Genomic DNA, 21,565 nt, shown 5'->3' on the forward strand with positions numbered 1-21,565 from the left:
TTTTACCTATTTTTTGATCTGTTATCCCTAATAGAAACATTTCCGGCTTGAGACTTAATTTAATTGACATTTCATTCAGCCATCTTAGCGTTCGCTTCCAATGTGTCTTAGCCACCGGACACGTCCACCACATGTGGTAGTACGTACCCAGTGTTGTTTTGCATTTCCAGCATTTGGCCGATAATTTTGAGGAAATTTTTGCCAGTCTTGTCGGAGGGAGATGCCAGCGGTAGAACATTTTGTATACATTTTCTTTATAGGCCGGCGACTTCGTTAATTTCAGGTTCCACTCCCATACCCTTTCCCAGTCATCCAGGTCAATTGTGTGGCCGATATTCTGGGCCCAAGTTACCATAACTTCTTTCACTCTTTCTGCTTCCATTTTTCAGATCAGCAAACAGTTATATATTTTCGAGATTAATTTCTCGTCTGGTCCTATTAAGATTTTATCCAATTCCTGGTCCTTGTCCTGAAACCAAATTGTGCTAGATCTGATTTGTATTTATTTTGTATTTGAAAATATGGCCACCAATCAATATTTATTCCCATTTCAGCCAAATTTTCCCTGGAATTTAGTCTATTTTGGTCATCTAACAGTTGTTTGTAAATAACATTTTTGTCAAAATTTATCAGATTGGGGTATATCAGGGCTTCCGTCGGGGATATCCATTTGGGTAGTTGGATATAGAATTTGCTTCTAATTTCCAGCCAATCCTTAATCAGTACCCCTCTTAAATGGTGTCTTTTAAAATAATTGTGGACTTTGTTTCCCTCACACCATAAGTAATTGTGCTACCCCCATTGCAAGTCGCGGCCCTCTATTGTTAGGATTCTTTTGTTGGTTAACATTACCCACTCCTTTATCCACATTGTTGCTGCTTGATGATATGCTTTCCATTCCAGTAGGCCCATTCCACCTTGCGCTCTTTTATCTTGAAGATGCTTATATTTTATTCTAGGCTTTTTGCCTAGGATTAATTACATTTACTAAACAAGATTAAAAACCACAAATCATTGCCGGCCTTTGGGAGACCAACTACCATATTTTTCAAAGTATAAGAAGCACCTTTTTCCCCTCAAAAAAGAGGGTGAAAATTTGGGTGTGTCATACACTGAATACAGCCTCTGGAAACCCCACCTCTTTTGCAAAAATGGCCATGTATAATCTTTAGGAGGCTTCCAGAGTGCTCCTGGGGGCTGGAGAGAGGAAAAATGAGCAAAAACGGGCCTTTTTTGCTTATTTCCTCCCCCAGCCCCCAGGAGCACTCAATAATGTGACCAGACGTCCCACTTTTGGCGGGACAGTCACGATTTTTCAAAATTTGTCCCGTGTCCCACGGCATGTTTAAAAAGTCCCAATTTTCCAAAAGAAAGAAAAGACGGCAAATCATCAATTTTGAAAAGGACGCCGTTAAAAAAAAAGTTTTTATTTCTCTGAAGTGTCATTCCCAATGTGGCCTTAGAGGGCAGTGGTTTCTCTCCCTCCGCTCGGCTTGCTCGCAGCGCCCGACGAGGGGCAAGCTTCCCTCCCCTCCTGCACGTTTTTGCAACAGCTATACAGCGGCCGCAGGCCAGGGGGGGGGCTTTCCAGCGGTGGCATTGCGGCGAGGAGGAGACTCTTCCAAACATGATCATATCTCCCTTCCTTTCAATCTGATTGCTTTTCTCTGGTCTCCTTTTGGCGAGGGGGGGCGGCGGGAGGGGGGAGAAGATCTGTCATTTTCCTTCCTTTAAAAAAAAGGGGGGACCCAGGATTTATTGCAAATAAAGAAATCCACCCCAAATGGATCAGGAGGCGGGATGGGGGGGGGAGTGGGAATTAGGGGAAAGGGGGATTTTCCTCCCATGCCTTGGATTTCATTTATTTATTTATTTATTTATTTATTTTTTAAAAAGCTGCTTTTCTTATATTTCCTTTGCTCGTTTGTTTGGTTGAGGGGGGGGATGAGTGGAGAAAAAAAGAGAGAGATCTGGGAGCTTGAATTGGTGCGGCTGGAATTGGGGCTGCAGGATGGGGAGGGCAGTGTCTATGTGTATAATTTGGAAGAGGCGGGGGGATGGAGATTTCCTTCTCTCCGCTACTCTTCTCTCGTCTCCTTCTGTTGGATGGGGTTGGGGGTGGGGGATATGATCCCCTCTTATTTTTTTAATCTATCCCTTTCCTACCTTGTGATCTCCGATCCCAGCCCCAGTTGCAGCTGTTGTGGGCGGCAGCTATCCTGGGGCTGGGATCGGAGGTGTGTTTGCTCAGGAGGAAGCCTGGCACGGTGGGACCGGGTAGCCTAGGTAGGGAGAGGCAAAAGGGAACCTGGGTTTAAAGAGGGGGGTTAATATTGGGGTTGGCTCAACCAGCCCCCGCAGGATCGGTCAAAGCCGAGCTGGGGAGATTCCCCTCCCTCCCCCACGCCACCTCCCCAGGTTCCCCCATTCCTCCTGAGATCTCGTAATTGTTGTAACCGAGCACTTAACAGCTGCAAATAAAAGACCCTGCTAACAATTCCCCTTTTGTTGCTGGTAAAAATCGTATATGCACACACACACATTTTGACTCCTCTTTTTGTGCATCCAGTGTGAAGTGAGCAGGAATGAAGACTGGGACACACACACACACACACACAGATTAATAACCCCCGTTTTGCAGCCCCAGACTCTTAAAAACTCATCCATCCTCCCCCATTTTCATCCATCCATCCCTCTTCATTCTTTACATTTCTCTACACATTTCTCTATTTATCGTACTAAGTCTATCTCTTTTTTAAAATTATTATTCTGCTGGTCTTCCTGGGCAGCCTTGACGCCCCCCCTCCCCCCCAAAAAAGAGGCAAGTTAGAAATTTGTGCTTTATCCAATTTTCTCCTCTTGATCTTCTGTGGGCAAGGGCAGTCTACCTGCCAGCATCAGGAGTCCTGGGAAAGGAGCAATAGGGGGATTTGCAAACTATATTCGTGTAGACTTTCTAAAGAGATTTAGCGATGATGGCATAATAAGATGTGACAAGGCTTGCGTGATGCCATATAATGAACTTGGCTGCATTGAGTCATTAAAAAAAAACTTACTTTTTTTAAAGGGGGCATTCTATTTAGGAACCGTCTCCCTCCTTCCCCTCAGCAGATTCTGCTTTATGCTCCCCAACCAGTGGTCCGTGGTGGACCACTGGTGGTCTGTGAGAAAATTTTGGTGGTCCGCAGAAAAATGATTTGCATTTTTTATTTTATTATTTGCACTATTTATCTTTTTTTTAAAAATCATATTAGTGGTCCTCGGGATTTAAAAGTATGAATTTAGTAGTCCCTGAGGTCCAAAAGGTTGGTGACCCCTGCTTTAAAGGACCCTCTTCTCCCCACACCCTTGCCTCCAGGAGAGCTAGCTGTCCCTTTAACTACTTGGGTTCCCACAACCTTTGCAAACCCTCTTTACTGTGTTTAGACCCCCAAGGATAAACATTTCCAGCTGTCGCACACGGTCCTGCTTCATGGAGTGTGCTGAATCCAGACCCCTGCCTCTCCAAGGGAGTTGTGGGAATTGACGAGGAGAAGACCTCCTGGAGCAGCAGAGACTCGGCTATCGCTGCCATAGCCACCTCTCTGCTGCCATTTTTTTTATCTTCCCTGGAGAGAGACGGAATCCACTCCGTGGGAAACAGAGGTGTTAGAATCCCGTGTTTCTCTCCCATGGGTGAAGACCAGAGTCTCCTGCTTTTCCCTCGGACGTCACCATGGAGATGAAATTCTTCCATCATCATCATCATCACGGGAAGGTGGTCTTCTGCTCGTCACCTGGACAAGGCTGGGGTGGCGAGGAGAGGAATTCCTACCCTACTGGCACTTGCAAATCCCGTTCAAAAAAATGCTCCGATTCCCATGGCAGGAAGTCCCGTGTATTTTGGAATAGACAGAGGGGTGTGTGCAAAGTGGATAAATTTAATCAATAAAATAAAGCTACCCCTGTGTGCAGTTGCCTTGCATAGAATCCCTGAATGAGGAGGGACCTCTGAGGTCATCCAGTCTAGCCCCATCCTCGGCACAGGAAAGCATTCCCCAGCCATCAAAATCTTCATGTATTTGAACCATGAATATTTTTGCAGGGTACTTCGGTTAATTCCTATTTTTGCGACAGCCGTCCGGCGGCCTCGGGCAGGAGGGACTTTCCAGCAGTGGCAGCGCGGCGAGGAGGAGGCTTGGTCCCGGGCAAAGCGGCTCAGCTGTCACAAGTTTTTTTTTTTTTTGCCCACTTCTCTCGGGCGCCGCTCTCTCTGCAGCCATGCCGTGCAAGCCGCTGTCAGCAACCTGGTCTGGGTGAGCCGAGGGGAGGCAGGCGAGGATCCGGTTGGGAGAGGCTGGCGATGGGGGTGGCTTTTGAAAGGGTTTTTTCCAGAGAGTGCTGTAAAGAGAGGGCTGTAAATAAAAGCACCATGAAACAATACCCCTGCCGCTGCCGCCACTGCCGCCATGCTTTTGAGGAGCCATGAGGCCACGGGAGCCAGTAGAAGGCGGCGGAGGGGACGGGAGCAGGAAAAAAAAGGCCCCATGCTCCTCAAAAGCACGGCGGAGGAGGCGGCAGCGGCAGCAGGGTTAACGCTTCATGGGTTTACAGCCCTCTTTTTTTTTAAAAACAGCTCAGGTACTCCGAGCCCCCTCCCCCCCCCCCCGGTCAATGGTGTCCCGCTTTACCCATCTTAAAATCTGATCACTTTACTCTATAAGCCTCCTAAAGGCTATGCATGCTTCCCACTTTTTTTTTTTTTTTTTTTACAAAAAATGGGCCTGTTTTCATAATTCCCCTTTTCCTCTCAGCCCTACAAAACCAGAAATCTCTGGTTTCAGTCTGCAGCCATCACCACCCTCAGCACGGTCGATAACCTAGAGGGTGAAGAAGCAGAGTGGGTGACCCAGCTCCATGACAAGGGGGCCCCAGAGCTCGAAGACATAGATGACTTCCTGCAGGAACTAAGGTTGAGATTTGCGGACTCGGCCCACGGTCATGAAGCAGAAGCGGAGATGAAGGTGATTAAGCAAAAGAGCCACCCAGCTAAAGAGTATGTTGTGGAGTTTTGGAGGCTTGCGGCACTGGCCCAAACACTTCCTGGTCCACTACTTCAAGGACGGTCTGGACCAGGAGATGCGCAATGCCAGTGTCAACTTCTAAAGCGTTGCCATGACTATTATCAGGCTGGCATGGAAGAGGAAATTCCATGCATGCCTTCGGCCAGAGTCAGGTCTCATGTCTACAGCCTAGTTGGAGAATATGAATTATGATGCAGGACAGAAGGGAGGAGATACAGGGGGTAAAGTTCAAACGCAATTAAGCGAAAGCAGTTTCGGCTCCACAGGAGTCCACGCCAGAATGTCGATCCTAATAAATAGCAGTAGATTGGATTTCTTTTGAACTTTGTCTGGAGGCTCATAAATGATTAGGTCGTGTTCTGGGAACTTCACAGAGGGTCGAAACTGACTTTTAAAAAATCTATTACGATTTCCGGGTTTCCTGAATCCCAGGCTCTCCGAGCACTCCCCCAATATTTAGGGTGCTTGGAGGGAAAATCAGGCAACAGGAGGCTGGAGAAAAAAACTGATTACAGCGGGAGGTATGCAGCAATGCCAAGCAGCGATGTCTTTCCCAGCAGCAGAATCAAGAAAAGATTAGTACTTTTGAAAATCAACCCCTAAAGCAGCTGAGCTGGAATTCCCTTGCGGTAGTCCCCAGATACAGGGAAGGGTCTCAAGCAAGGTGGCAAGGGTGGACTGGGGGTGGGACTGGAAACAAGCCAGGCTGATGGAATCCCTAGGGAGTGCAATAGAGCAACTGAAGGAGGATCTTGACCAGGCCACCCTTGCTGATGAGGGGCCATCATGCTGCCCAAAAGAGAGGGGAGGGACATCTGATCTTGTTGGGGGGAAGAGATGCAGACTGGAGTGCAGCCCCCCTCCCCCTCCTGTTAGGAGAAAGAGCCCAAAACGGCAACCAGTGCCTCTCCCACGCAGCAGGCAGGCTGCCAAGAGCAGGCAACCCTCTCCCTCTCTCCGAACTAGGGGTGAAGAAGATGACCAGCCATATCAGGCGCAAGCATACCAAGGGCGACAGGAGGCTGGGGGATTAGGGCTGAATGACCCATCCCAATTCATGGGAAAGTTTGACGGAGACTCAGATAGCCGTATTCCTTGATTCAGCTGATATCCACCTAGAACGCTATTGGCGCCTCTACCCATCCCCCATAACGATGGTCAATACCATCGCAGAGGGTCTAGAGGGAGAAGCAAGGGAATGGCTAGCCGTCCTCCACAAGAGGAGAGTCCCCCAACTGCAAGACATAGATGACTTCCTGCAACTGCTAGAGGCCAGATTTGAGGAGGTGGAGGAGGACTCATATGCGGAAGAGGAACTCAGCAACCTAAAGGAGAGAGGCCGCTCCATCAGAGAGCACATCCGTGCATTTAGGAGGGTCATAGGAAGGCTACCCACTTTACCAGAGCGGCTGCTGGTGTATTTTTTCAGAACAAGCCTGGACAAGCAAATTGCTCAGGTAACTGCATACTGCGACATCCCAAATCAACTCTCTGAGTGGTTCTGAGTAGCAAAAGTCGACAGCGGGCTGTGCACCAATGAAATGAGAAAGCAACTGGACACACAATAGAGTGGTCAACCCAACCTGAAACCACCCAGCCAGCGGGGAACCACAGCACCACAGGCCCGGAGACCAGCCCACCCTTGAATTCCGCTAAAATGCTACAGATGCAGGAGGATGGGCCACATGGCAGCTGCATGCCCAACCCCAGCCCCAAAACCAAGGCCAGACCCACCACTCAAGGCACGACCAGAACGAGACCCCAAATGGACCACCAACAGGTTTGGGAAAGCCCTCCAGGCTGCAGACGCCCCTTCCACCACCCCCCGGCGAAAGTGGTAGAACCCCAGGCAACGACAACCAGTCGCCCAAAACATACGACAGCGAGGACGAGGGAGAAAATGACCCAATGGTGAGTGAATCAATTCACCCTTTCCTTTTTCCAATACACCTCAGAGCCCCAAAACAGGAAGCCAGGGGAATTTTCAAGCCCTAATAGACTCAGGCTTTACCTCTCCACAAAATATTTGAGATTAAAACTGCCTAGCAAGAAACTAGGTCCGAAGTTTATGGGACCATTCCCTATAGTAAAGATCATCAACCCAGTCACAGTGCAATTGAAACTACCTTGATTGTTGGGGAAGATACACCCAGCGTTTCATAGTAGCCTCTTAAAACCTGTGATCGGATCCACTCTGAGACCACTACTCCAGGAGCACCCGGGCCCTATGGTCATAGGGAGCCAAACCCATTATGAAGTTCAACGAATCCTCGATTCAAGGTGGCACAGGAGACAACTCCAATACTTAATCAAGTGGAAGGGCTACCCATTATCGGAGGCATCTTGGGTGAAAAGTAGAAATATCCAGGCTGATCGCCTCATAGCAAAATTCCATGCAGAAAATCCAAGCAAGCCTGCGGGAGGGATACATCCCTAAGTTATATACCTGTACTCAAATTGTCTGTGTGTCACACAGGTCGCTTTCGGGAAGTGAGGGGAGCCGGATGTCAACTTCTGAAGCATTGCCATGACTATTATCAGGCTGGCATGGAAGGGGAAATTCCATGCATGCCTTTGGCCGGAGTCAGATCTCATGTCTACAGCCTAGTTGGAGAATATGAATTACGACGCAGGACAGAAAGAAGGAGATGCAGGGGGTAAACTTCAAACACAATTAAGCAAATGCAGTTTCGGCTCTACAGGAGTCCATGCCAGAATGTCAATCCTAATAAATGATTGGATTTCTTTTGAACTTTGTCTGGAGGCTCGTAAATTAATTAGGTCGTCTTCTGGGAACTTCCCAGCCAGCATCTTCTAGGGAGTCCCTGACTGCATCCATGACTGGTACTCAATGGTTGTGGCCATGGACCTTGAAGCCCACCCGCACCACAAAGAAATGTCAGAGAGAAAACGCAAGAGAACTTTCCAGGTGACACACTTTCCGCCACCCTGGAGGACCTCAATGGTCCCGATTAAGTACTTTTGATGTGGGCAGCAAGGTCACCATGTGTTAGAGTGCCTGACATTGGTGTCCCCCCAGCCAAACGTTCCTGGACCGGCAAAGCATAAGAAGCCACCATGGAGGTTGGCAGAAGAGGGGAGAATAGCCAACCAAGCCATCGAGGTCTCCCATCTCCCGCAAAGAGAGGGGGAAACTCTGGCAAAAGGAACATCGCCACTGATGGCCAATGACAGCACTGACAGTAGCAAGGATGACCCGATGGTGAGTCACTCAATCCGTCCCTTCACTATAAAATCGAGACTGGTAGTGCCACTCTGATCACCGAGTCAATATGCTTGTAAATGGGCCGCAACTGGGAACTGATCGATTTGTAGTGGCTACAAAAATGCCTGAGTCGATCATCCTTGGACTGGCATGGCTAAAGAAGTGGTGCCCCACCATCTCCTGGGAGGACAGCTATCAAAAAATAAAGCTGGGAATACCCCCCCCCCCAATGCAGAGGGGGGAAATGTAGAAAAGTCACCAAGTGGCAAAAAAAGCCACCACCACAGAGCCACACCCAGGAAGCCCACAATTCCCAAGGAGTATCAGGAACTAGCAGAAACGTTTAGTAAGGAAGAATGCAATGCACTCTCACCTCATCAACTGCTCCATAGAATTCATACCAGGGGCTAAACTACCTAAACCAAGATGTACTCCATGCCCCCAAAAGAGATGACTGAATTAAGGGAGTACATTGACACCAATCTAGCCCAAGGGTCCATCCAACCTGCTAAGTTCCGGGTAGCTGCCCCATCCTCTTTAAGGGAAAGAAAGATGTGTCGATGAGATTGTGTATGGACTTTAGGAGTATTAATGTGGTATGCATGGAAGTTCTGTTTGAGGTGTGGATCCACCACAAAAACCTAGAAGCACTAAAACCCCACAAAGGCTCACCGGGTAAACAGGTTCACTGGTTGCAGTACTTCAAAAGGTTCAACTTTGACCTAAAATACACCCCTGGGGTGGGGAGAACCTCCTGGTAGGTCCCTGTCATGCAAGCCACAATAAGACAGCAAAAGAGAAGTTGTTCACGCCCCAATTCTCCTCCCCAAACAACTTCTTAAGACATGATCCGTGATCAAGCTAGACGGGATGGAGCTACAAGCAGGGGGGGGGGGGGGAATGACTGATAAGTTAAAAAGTGAGCTGTTTGCTGACACATGGTACAAAGAGCCACTAAAAGATGGACTTGCCTGGAAAGGCTCAACGCTGTATGTGCCTGCCATCTTGCGGCTTCAAGTTCTCCAGCAGAGCCATGACTCCAAACAGGTAGGGCATTTTGGCTACTTAGAAACCCTGCACCTGGCCAGGAGACAATTCAGGTGGCAAAAATAAAAAAAGAAGTTGAGGACTATGCTAAAAGCTGTGCAATGTGTGTGGGCAGGAAATAAAGACCAGGGGGACCTCCCAGGCTGCTGCAGCAAATAGCAGACCTGCTCCGGCCCTGGGAGGAGATTGCTATGGATTTTATCATTGAGCTCCCTGAGAGCAGTGAAATGGGGTTAGTAAGCCTGTTCTCCAAGCCGTTTTCTGCCTTTGTTAAGATTTTTTTTCTCCATTTCTCCTTTGTGGAAATATACTATTCTGCCTCTTTTTAATATTCCCCCAAATATTTCATACTCTGGTGGGTGTGGGTGCGCGCGTGCATTTGTGCATGTGTATTTACCGTATTTTTTGGAGCATAAGACGCACCAAGATTTTGAAGAGGCAAATTTTTAAAAAAAGTTTTTGCACTCTGCAGACCTCTTAAAAATAACCCATTTTTCATGAAAACAGGCTCAGTTCTTCTCAAAAAAAGGGAATGAATAGTCTTTAGGAGGCTTGTAGAGAGCTCCTGGGGAGTGCCCCCCCCCACAAAACAAGCCTTTAGAAGACTTATAGAGTGTTCCTGGGGGATGGGGGGGGCAAATTTGAGCAAAAAAATGGCCCATTTTTCGCTCATTTCTGCCCTCCCCAGGCCCCAGGAGCACTCTATAAGCCTCCTAAAGGCTTTGCATGGCCATTTTGGTGATGGGAGTGGGATTTCGGGAGGCAAAAAGTGCTGTATTCAGTGTATAGGATGCACCCAGATTTTCAGCCTCTTTTTTCAGGGAAAAAGGTGTGTCTTATCCTCCAAAAAATACAGTACTCCTTACAGCACACTCATACTTTTTGATCTTAACTTTAGAGCAAGGGGGGGGATGTTCATTGATGAAATGATCCCAAGAGATTCAGCGAGATTAAAGGACCGGATTTGCCCACGGAAATCGACTAGAGGTTTTCAAGAAGAGACTGTGTGAAATGGAACCGGGTCCCCTGCCTTGAGCAGGAGGGTTTGGACTAGAAAACATGTAATGTCCAACTCTGATACTTTGTGTAAATACAGGCAGTCCTTGATTTGCAACAATTGACCCCAAAATTTCACTTGCTAAGTGAGACATTTGTTAAGTAAGTTTTGTTCCATTTTAACCACTTTTCTTGCTACAGCTAAGTGAATCATTGCTGTTATTAGTTACGTGGTTGTTAAACTAATCTGACTTCCATATTGAATTTGCTGCTCAAAAGGACATAGAAGAGAATCACACGACTCTGGTTCACTGCAACCTGTATTTGGCATTTCTATCATCTATCACCATAAGAATGCATATAACACTCCAAAAAAGACTTTTGCATAATTACAGAATTTCTACAAAAATAATAACAATTCAGCAACTTCTTATGCTGAAAGTGTACGGGTAGAATGTTTTCTAAAGCAAAGGTCACACTCAGGGCAATCAAATGGTTTCTCCTCTCTGTGTATAAGGACATAATTTATAAGGTTAACCCTAGTATGAGATCTCCTCCACGGTCTGGACACTCATAACCCCCTGTGTGAGTACTCCGGTGCATCAAAAGGTTGGAATTGGTACTGAAGCTTTTCCCACAATCAGGACACTCAAAGGGTTTCTCTCCTGTGTGAGTTCTCTTGTGTGACACCAGGCTAGAAAACTGACTAAAACTTTCCCCACAATCAGGACATTTAAAAGGTTTCTCTCCTGTGTGAGTCCTCTGGTGTTTCACCAGGGTGAAATTATGACTAAAACTTTTACCACAATCAGGACACTCAAAGGGTTTCTCTCCTGTGTGAGTCCTCTGGTGTCTCACCAGGATGCCTCTCTGACTAAAACAGTTCCCACAATCAGGACATTCAAATGGTTTCTCTCCACTGTGAGTTCTCTGGTGTCTAACCAGTTTGGATTTATCACAGAAACATTTCCCACATTCAGGACATTCAAAGGGTTTCTCTCCTTTGTGAGTCATCTGGTGTCTCACCAGGATGGAATTCCAACTGAAACTTTTCCCACAATCAGGACACTCAAAGGGTTTCTCTCCTGTGTGAGTCCTCTGGTGTATCACCAGGTTAGAATTGTCACTAAAACTTTTACCACAATCAGGACACTCAAAGGGTTTCTCTCCTGTGTGAACCCTCTGGTGTCTAACCAGACTGGAATTGGTATTGAAACTTTTCCCACAATCAGGACACTCAAAGGGTTTCTCTCCTGTGTGAACCCTCTCGTGTGTCACCAGCATGGAATTGGTATTGAAACTTTTCCCACAATCAGGACACTTAAAGGGTTTCTCTCCTGTGTGAGTCCTTTGGTGTTTCACCAGGGCGGAATTGTCACTAAAACTTTTACCACAATCAGGACACTCAAAGGGTTTCTCTCCTGTGTGAGTCCTTTGGTGTTTCAACAGGGCAGAATTGTCACTAAAACTTTTACCACAATCAGGACACTCAAAGGGTTTCTCTCCTGTGTGAACCCTCTGGTGTCTAACCAAACTGTAATTGGTATTGAAACTTTTCCCACAATCAGGACACTCAAAGGGTTTCTCTCCTGTGTGAACCCTCTGGTGTGTCACCAGCATGGAATTGGTGTTGAAACATTTCCCACAAACAGGACACTCAAAGGGTTTCTCTCCTGTGTGAACCCTCTGGTGTCTAACCAGACTGTAATTGGTATCGAAACTTTTCCCACAATCAGGACACTCAAAGGGTTTCTCTCCTGTGTGAGTACTTTGGTGTGTCACCATGCTGGAATAGTGACTAAAACTTTTACCACAATCAGGATATTCAAAGGGTTTCTCTCCTGTGTGAGTCCTCTGGTGTGTCACCAGACTGGAATTGGTACTGAAACTTTTCCCACAATCAGGATATTCAAAGGATTTCTCTCCTGTGTGAGTCCTCTGGTGTGTCACCAGACTGGAATTGGTACTGAAACTTTTCCCACAATCAGGACATTCAAAGGGTTTCTCTCCTGTGTGAGTCCTCTGGTGTGTCACCAGCCTGAATTTGGTACTGAAACATTTCCCACAATCAGAACACTCAAAGGGTTTCTCTCCTGTGTGAATGCTCTGGTGTGTCACCAGACTGGATTTCATACTGAAACTTTTCCCACAATCAGGACATTCAAAGGGTTTCTCTCCTGTGTGAGTCCTCTGGTGTGTCACCAGACTTGAATTGGTACTGAAACTTTTCCCACAATCAGGACACTCAAAGGGTTTCTCTCCTGTGTGAGTCCTCTGGTGTGTCACCAGACTGGGTTTGGTACTGAAATGTTTCCCACAATCAGGACACTCAAAGGGTTTCTCTCCTGTGTGAATGCTCTGGTGTGTCACCAGACTGGATTTGGTACTGAAACATTTCCCACAATCAGGACATTCAAAGGGTTTCTCTCCTGTGTGAATGCTCTGGTGTGTCACCAGATTGGATTTCATACTGAAACTTTTCCCACAATCAGGACACTCAAAGGGTTTCTCTCCTGTGTGAGTCCTCTGGTGTGTCACCAGACTGGGTTTGGTACTGAAACGTTTCCCACAATCAGGACACTCAAAGAGTTTCTCTCCTGTGTGAGTCCTCTGGTGTGTCACCAGACTGGAATAGTGACTAAAACTTTTACCACAATCAGGATATTCAAAGGGTTTCTCTCCTGTGTGAACCTTCTGGTGTCCAACCAGACTGGAATTGGTATTGAAACTTTTCCCACAATCAGGACACTCAAAGGGTTTCTCTCCTGTGTGAGTCCTTTGGTGTGTCACGAGGCTGGAAATCCGACTAAAACTTTTCCCACAATCAGGACACTCAAAGGGCTTCTCTCCTGTGTGACTCCTCCTGTGTACCACCAGGTTAGAATTGTTAGTGAAGCTTTTCCCACAATCAGGACATTTAAACGGTTTCTCTCCTGTGTGAGTCCTCCTGTGTATCACCAGGCTGAAATTGGTACTGAAACCTTTCCCACAATCAGAACATTTAAAGGGTTTCTCTCCTGTGTGAGTCCTCTGGTGTTTCTCCAGGGTGAAATTGTGAGTAAAACTTTTACCACAATCAGGACACTCAAAGGGTTTCTCTCCTGTGTGAGTCCTCTGGTGTGTCACCAGACTGAATTTGGTACTGAAACGTTTCCCACAATCCTGACATTCAAAGAGTTTGTCTCCTGTGTGAAATCTCTGGTGTGTCACCAGCCTGAATTTGGTACTGAAACGTTTCCCACAATCATGACATTCAAAGGGTTTCTCTCCTGTGTGAGTCCTCTGGTGTGTCACCAGACTGGAATTGGTACTGAAACTTTTCCCACAATCAGGACACTCAAAGGGTTTCTCTCCTGTGTGAGTCCTCTGGTGTGTCACCAGACTGGGTTTGGTACTGAAACGTTTCCCACAATCAGGACACTCAAAGTGTTTCTCTCCTGTGTGAATGCTCTGGTGTGTCACCAGACTGGATTTCATACTGAAACTTTTCCCACAATCAGGACACTCAAAGGGTTTCTCTCCTGTGTGAGTCCTCTGGTGTGTCACCAGACTGGATTTGATACTGAAATGTTTCCCACAATCAGGACATTCAAATGGTTTCTCTCCTGTGTGAGTCCTCTGGTGTGTCACCAGGTTGGAATTCTTGCTGAAGCTTTTCCCACAATCAGGACATTCAAAAGGTTTCTCTTTGGTGTGAGTCCATGTTGCCATGCTCGCTAAAGCATTTACCGCAATAGGAGCACTTGTATGGCTTTTCTCCAGTCTGGATCCTCTCAGGCATAATCAGCTATGAGTTGCAAGTTGTATCTTTCCCACAACAGGCACGTCTACGGAGCTTTTCCACAACTCATGTTCTTGAGGAGATCAAAAATATAGATGATACCTTGTTTAATGGTACTTTGATTTAGTGGTGATTTTCTTCCTCCCAGAGTGAGGCCTGCAACACTGTCTGCCCTGCATGGCTTTCCAATTCACCTTTTCCTTCCCACTGACTTCGAGATATTGCCTTCCTTTGCTCAATGGAAAAATAATCTCCCTTGACTTTTCATGTAACGTATGCTTGAGTTTTGCATACTCTGCTTTCTCCAGATACAAATCTCTTCTAGGTTTTCTTTTTTTTTCTCCCTCATCTGCTTAGGAAGATTGTATAGTTTTCAGAAGGAAAAGGAAAATATTTTGATTTCTGGACTGACTTGCTTTGCTGTTCAGTGTTGCTTGTTATCCTCAGTTGCCCAGAGTGCTCTTACTGCCATCTTCTTTGTCTATAAGATTCAAATAAAAGTGTATCTTTAATTGTGCATAAAATAGTTGCAGAAGATGAGAAAAAAAGAAAAAAGCTTATGTTACAATGAAATAGCAAACATGCCACAATCCTACAATAATTTTACATTAATCATGATTCATTTGACACATGAAATACTACCCAGATCCTAGTTCAAATATCCAATCAATGAAGAAATTGGTTGTGGACTTGGTCAATCAATGAATTCTTAGCAGTGCAAAGGGTTGTTTTCAAACACAGGTGTTATAAAATTTTAAAACACTAAAAATAGAAATGCAAACATGCAACCACAATTTTGCTTTCAATCAAAACTTAATGTTTTCATGGTTAGCTGAAACATGAAAAATGCCAGAGATTTGCATTAGTACTTCAGTCAGACTGCATTTACTTGATTCACGTTGCAACACGGGTCAGAGATAGAGACTACATCTATAAAAGTCAAAGTGTAGGAGTTTCCTAGTCTCTGACATTGAGGTGTGTGTTAAGACAATGCCAAAGATTAAAGACCTCAGCAATGATCTTAGAGAAGCAATTGTTGCTGTACATCAATTTGGGAAGGTTTAAAAGGCCATTTCCAGATACCATATTTTTTGGAGTATAAGATGCACCCTTTTCCCTCAAAAAAGGGTGAAAATCTGGGTGCATCTTATACAGTAAATACAACATTTTTGTATTTGCCCGCTTCACCAAAATGGTTGTGCATAGCCTTTAGGAGGCTTCCAAAGTGCTCCTGGGAGCAGGCGGAGGCAGATATGAACTAAAATGGGCCGTTTTCCCCTCATTTTTGCTCCCCTTGTCCCCAGGAGGACTCTATAAGCCCCTTAAAGTCTGGGCATACCCATATTTTTTTTATACAAAAATGGCCCAGTTTTTGCAAGAAAAGGGCCGTTTTTGGTGATCTGCAGAGTGCAAAAACTTTTTAAAATATTTGCCTCTTCAAAGTCTTGGTGCATCTTATACTCTGGTGCATCTTACACTAAAAAAAATACGGTAATTTAAAATCCATCATTCTACACTGAGGAAGATTATTCAGAAGAGGAAACATTCAAGACAGTTGCCAATCTTCCCAGGAGTGGACATTCAAGAAAATTCACCCCAAGGCCAGACAGTTCAATGCCCAGAGATATTGGTAAAAAAGGGGGTTATATCTCAGACTCTATGTCAGCCTGTGCTTCGCTTACTTGCTTTCGGCTGCCATGGCAACGGGGGGGGGCATGGTATTTGGGTTGGGAATAAATGGTGCAGGAGTGATAGTCAAAAAGGGAGTTTTGTTCCCACCATCTTCTTAGCATGGTATTGGCCGATGTTTGGACCTGGTCAAGGCCAACCGTCCTGCATAGCAACCTGATGATGGTTCTAGGAGATGCAACCCCCATGACACCTAAGGGAGTTGCAGTGGGCAATGGGGTGGGGGTTGTTGGAGGGAGGGGGCTGGGCAATGTTTGATATGTATGATTTTGCGCTTTTCTGACTCAGACCTTGCTTTGCTTTCGCAGCTATCTTTTCATAACCAGTAAAAGTATTTTAATTCCACAAACAATGGAGTTAGGAGTTTTCTTTCTTGGTTATTGAGGGAGGCATGCCTGACATTAAGCAAGGTCTCAGCTCGCACCCATTCCGGAGTTAAAAGTTTCCATGGGGGGAGCACCCAAATCTCTAACCCCTGCAGCAAGCAGGAGAAGATAATGGCAAGGGTCACAACCAGCCGAAAACCAGAGGATGACTGGCAGGCAGCTGAAAGAGAGGCTCTCATGATGACCCATGCTTTACACCTTCTTCAGGAGGCTTGCGAGCGACGACGCATCTGTGTAAGTCTTGATGAAAGGGAAAGTGGATTAGCCGAGCAGGCGGAGGGAGGAGCTGAAGACCTGGTTAGCCCTAAAACATCTACCGGAGCTGGGCAAGAGGGAGGAGCCAGAGCCACAGCAGCAGCAGCACTTCATGCTCCCGCAAGGAGGGGGGAAACTCCCGAAGGAACCAAATGCCTCAGATTCCTGAAGAATTACACACCTTCTTCAGGAGGCTTGGGAGCGACGACACGTCCGTGTAAGTTTTGATAAAAGGGAAAGTGAATTAGCTGAGCAGGCGGCGGGAGAAGCAGAAGACCTGGTTAGCCCTGAAATGTCCCTGAGAACAGCTACCGGAGCTGGGCAAGAGGGAGGGGCCACAGCCACAGCAGCAGTTCATGTTCCCCCAAGGTGGGGGAAAACCTCTGAAGACACCAAATGCCTCAGATTCCTCCACCTGGAGTGAAGTACGGAGGAGATCCCAAAGAACTGGGTTTTTTTTTATACTGCAAATTTGGAATTACCTGCAGGAGTTTGGGGAGGTTTTCTCATCGGAAGTTGCCAAAGTGAGAAGTGTTGCTATGGCTTTGGAAGGAAAAGCAGCTGCCTGGATGGTAGCCTTGCACAATGATGATTTCCCCCCTGCTGAGGGATTACAAGGGGTTTATGACTGCCTTGAGGAAACGTTTTGATGACAGCCCCCCCCCCGCCTAAATCAAGGCGAAAAGCAGAATGAACCCCTTAACCCAGGAGGGGAGGCCTGAGGCTGAGTACACACAGGAGTTTTGTGAGCTGTTGGTGCGCATGCAGGGGAGGTCCGAGGAGGCACCAAAAGCAGGAAAGGAGGGCCATTGGGAACCCAACTGCTACGCTAGACATCTCCCAAAACTGACCCCGGCTGTTAGGGAGGAACCTGACTGGAAATTAGGGAGACGCTGTGAAACTGCCCTGGAAGGCATAGAAGGTGGTGATGTCCTTCCTCCAGGCCAGGAGGAGAAGGAACCCTCCTCTTCAGTGGGAGAAGGTGAAACGGATTCAGATGATCACCACTCAGTGAATCCCCGATCGGGCCCCATGACAATTCCAGTAGGACTTAACGTGCCCTCTACTGGATCCCAAGGAAAAATGCTAGCCCTCTTGGACTCTGGATGAACGCGTTGCGTAGTTAGCCCGGAAGTGGTGGAGAAAATGGGATTGAGACTGAGAATTTTGAAAGTGCCCATTGCTTTTTGCCAGTTGGACGGGTCTGTGGCTGGGGTCTGCCCACTTTGTAACTGAACCAATAGAAATGTGGATGGGGGGGTCACCAAGAGACTTTGAGTTTCATCATTGCACCAGAGATGGATCCGCCCCTCATACTGGGATTACCCAGGCTACGTAAATGGAACCCATACATGAATTGGAGAAAAGGATGGTTGCGTATCTGTTCCGCTAAACCCCTGGAGGGGAAGAGGAGGGTCTCCTACATAGCTAAGGCTGAACCAAACTTAGCGGCTGCAGTGCAGGGAAAAATTGAAGGGGAAGAGAAAATCCCAAGGAATATTGGGACCTCAAGGAAGATTTCAGTGAAAAGGCTTCACATTGCCCCCTCCCCACCGTGCTTCTGGTTGCAGCATTGAGATCATCCCAGGGGAAAAACTCCCTAAGCCCCAGATTTACTCGATGACCCCACGTGAAATGGAGAAATTATGGAAGTTTATTGACAAAAACTTTAAAAGGGGTTTCATAGAACCTGCTAGGCCATGGGTGGCTGCACTTGTATTGTTCAGAGTAAAGAAAGATGGCTCCTTTGTTTATGTGTTGATTACAAAAACCTTAAGGGAATTTGCGTGGAAAATGTATACCCCCTGCCATTCATGAAGGATATGTTGGCCCACTTGGGGAAGGGGAAGATTTTGATGAATTTGGACCTAAGGGAGGCCTGCTACAGAGTAAGAATCAAAGAGGGGGATGAGTGGAAAACTGATTTCAATTGCCCTTTGGGATGCTTCCAATTCAGAGTACTCCCGTTTGGACTGCAGGGGGCGCCAGCAGTTTTCATGCAATTGATAAATGAAGTTTTGCATGAGCACCTGTACAAGGGCATGTTAGTCTACCTTGACGACATCCTTATCTACATGGAAACACGCGATGAACATGTGACTTTGGGGCGCTCAGTCCTCAAAAAACTCTGGGCCGCTGAACTTTAACAAAATTATCTAAATGTGAATTTCATCAGAAGATCGATTACCTAGGATAACGCATCTCCCACAAAGGCATTGAGATGGACCCAGCAAAAGTCCAAGCTTTCACAGATTGGGCACCTCCTTGCACCCGCAAGCAATTGCAAAGTTTTCTGGAATTTGCAAATTTTTATCGTCAATTTATTCCCTCGTTTGCTAGCATTGCACTGCCCATTACTTTTTTTCTTTTTTTTATAATTTTTAATAATTTTTTTGTTACATAAACAACACATACCCACAATAGTGGGGGGGGGGAAATCAAAACAAAAAAGAACAAAAAACAAAACAGAGAGGGAAAAAACACAAGTATATGTTATAAAAAAGTATATCAGCTGGTTACAACAAGTTTTTGTGCATCTCTTCCATTAATTCATATTAATTCAAATATCTTAACTCAAATGTTTACCATATTAACATCATCATACCTCCACTTTCAATTGACTACAGTTGTTTAAACATTCTTCATCCTTAACTATACCAAAGATTTAATCCATAACCACATACTGGCATTTCATTTACTTGTTTATAAAATCCTCCATTAACATCAAATCCTCATATCCTGTTTTAGCTAAACATCCATAATATTTAATACTAAAAATTTCATCCTCCATGTATATAATTTATTATCATTCTCCTTTCTTTATTTAATTATATCATATATCATAGCATTTTCCCCATATTAGTTAAGATTTAACTATATAGTTTATTTTATCTTTTATAATAATTATTATTGTGATTAATAACCTTTATATATAGTCCAAAGATATTTCTAACCTTCCCTTCTCATATCCAATTATTATTTATCAGAGCAACTCAACATTATATACATTACTATCATTATCAATTATTATTCAACTATATCTATTACAAATGAATTTAACTAGGTTTAGCTAGTTTTAAATTATACTCTTCCATCTATCAGCCTGTGTCTCTCCAGTAACAGAACCGCCTTAAATCTGTTGCCATTCGTGGGTCCAATTCTCCAAACATCTTTATGAGCAAGTCCATACAAAGAAATCTTTTCACCTTTTTGCTTATGGTGCCTCTCATATAATGCTGCCATCCTCCTTTTATTTCCTTTATCAGCTTGTCTTTAATTCTCAGTGGTGGTATCAAAAGTTTTACAAATGGTATTTCATAAAGTATAAATTCTTTAATGCTTCTCACTCTTCCTGTGCCCTGTCTTTCGAAGTAAATCTTCTGTGTGGCTGCTCCCCCTTCAGACATTCCATCTTTTTCTCCCTCAGAGATAAACCAGTTGCCCCGAATATCAGCAAATTGAAAATCTTTATCTCTGACATCCTTAGTTTGTATTTGAAGAACATTCAAACGTTCAACATTCTCATTTTTTTCCTCATATTTTGTTGCTAGAAACACCAGATAATCCAGTTTCCTCTCAATTCTATCATGTGTGGTAGATAATTTCTGTAGTGCCAAAAAAATCATTTGAATAGAGGCTTGAATAGACGCCATATTTGTACGCAGTTAGTATTTTTTCTTGAGAGCTCTGAAGTATTTGCAAATAAAAACAAGCTGGGAACTGTGCAATCTTATCAGATCTTAGACCAATCCAGCCAAGCAATAAAAGTGTCAAGTTGTAAGCAGCCAAATTATAGTGAATTGGTTTACAGCCTGCTTGCAGAGGATCAGAGGAGATGTTGGAGTAATCTATCCTTTGTCCGTGTGAATAGCATTTAAAACATTTAAAAAGTAGGATAACCACCGTCCATAAACCAATAAAGAGATCAAAATCGCCGCTAGATTCTTCTGTTCTTTAATTTAAATTAGCTTGAATTTTTAGGCGGACTGTCTTTCTCTGAGTAATAAAATCATCTTACCAGCTGGAAATACTTTTGCCATTCTTTGGGGCTATCTGCAGTTTCAGTTAGCCTTATGGCTAATCCGGAAGTCACTGGCAAAGGAGGTTAATTTCCAAGTCCCCAGAGACTTTGCGAATGTCTCTGGGGCCACTGGATCTCCTCCTACCTTTCACTGTCTCTCCGGGACAGCTTGGGTCCAAAAAGGGACCATCCATATGCTTCGGAATAGAGGAATTTCAGGAATAGCCTGAAAATATGTCTTCTCACTGCTAAGCCCCGCCTTCTTCTGCACTGCCCATTACTAATCTCCTAAAATCAAAGGGAGAAACCAAACCTAGGCCGGGCAAGCCTTTGAACTGGACTATGGAGTGTCTAGCCACTTTCGATAAATTAAAGTGACTCTTTGCAGCGGAACCAGTTTTGAAACACCCTAATATAGATGCACCATTCGTGGTACAAGCTGATGCTAGTGACATAGCGGTGGGGCAGTATTACTTCAAACACTTTTTGGGAAACAAAGTTGTCTGCTAGGTTTGTTAGGAACCTGTTGGAACAAACTCTGCACCAAGTGGAAGAAAGGCTTGCCACAAAAGTAAAAAATAACAAAAAAGCTTCTTCTAACATGTTAAAAACAAGAAACAAAGTTAAGGAAACAATTGGTCCATTGCTGGGGAAAAGTGGCAAGAAGGTGACAAGCAACAGGAAGAAAGCAGAACTATTTAACTCATGTTTTGCATCTGTCTTTACAGAAAGGGATAAAACACTCCAACCTATCAAAACAGCACCACAAAAATCAGATTAGGAACACAAATTGAAATAGGAAGGAAAATGGTAAGTGAGCACCTGTCTACCCTAGACAAGTTCAAATCGCCAGGACCGGATGGATTACACCCCAGGGTTCTGAAGGAACTGGCAGACGAGATCTCAGAACCACTGAACTATATCTTTCAGAGATCCTGGAGCACCGGGTAACTACCAGAGGACTGGAAAAGAGCTGATGTGGTTCCCATCTTCAAAAAATGGGGGGGGGGGAGGAAACCACAGACCTATCAGCCTGACCTCAATACCAGGAAAGATTCTGGAAAAGATAATCAAACAACAAATTAGCAAACACCTAGAAGC

At 45.3% G+C, this 21,565-nt stretch overlaps 1 protein-coding gene across 1 annotated transcript in view; it reads right to left on the reverse strand.

Moving 5' to 3' along the window:
- Window positions 1-21,565, reverse strand: part of LOC116502431 — a 154,694-nt gene that overhangs the window by 53,563 nt on the left and 79,566 nt on the right. Inside the window, 1 exon segment of the mRNA XM_032208326.1 lies at window positions 10,911-14,018. Within this exon segment, the coding sequence (XP_032064217.1) occupies window positions 10,911-14,018 (3,108 nt within the window).

Source organism: Thamnophis elegans, chromosome 2, assembly GCF_009769535.1.
Source record: "Thamnophis elegans isolate rThaEle1 chromosome 2, rThaEle1.pri, whole genome shotgun sequence".
In the NCBI taxonomy this organism is placed as follows: Eukaryota; Metazoa; Chordata; class Lepidosauria; order Squamata; family Colubridae; genus Thamnophis; species Thamnophis elegans.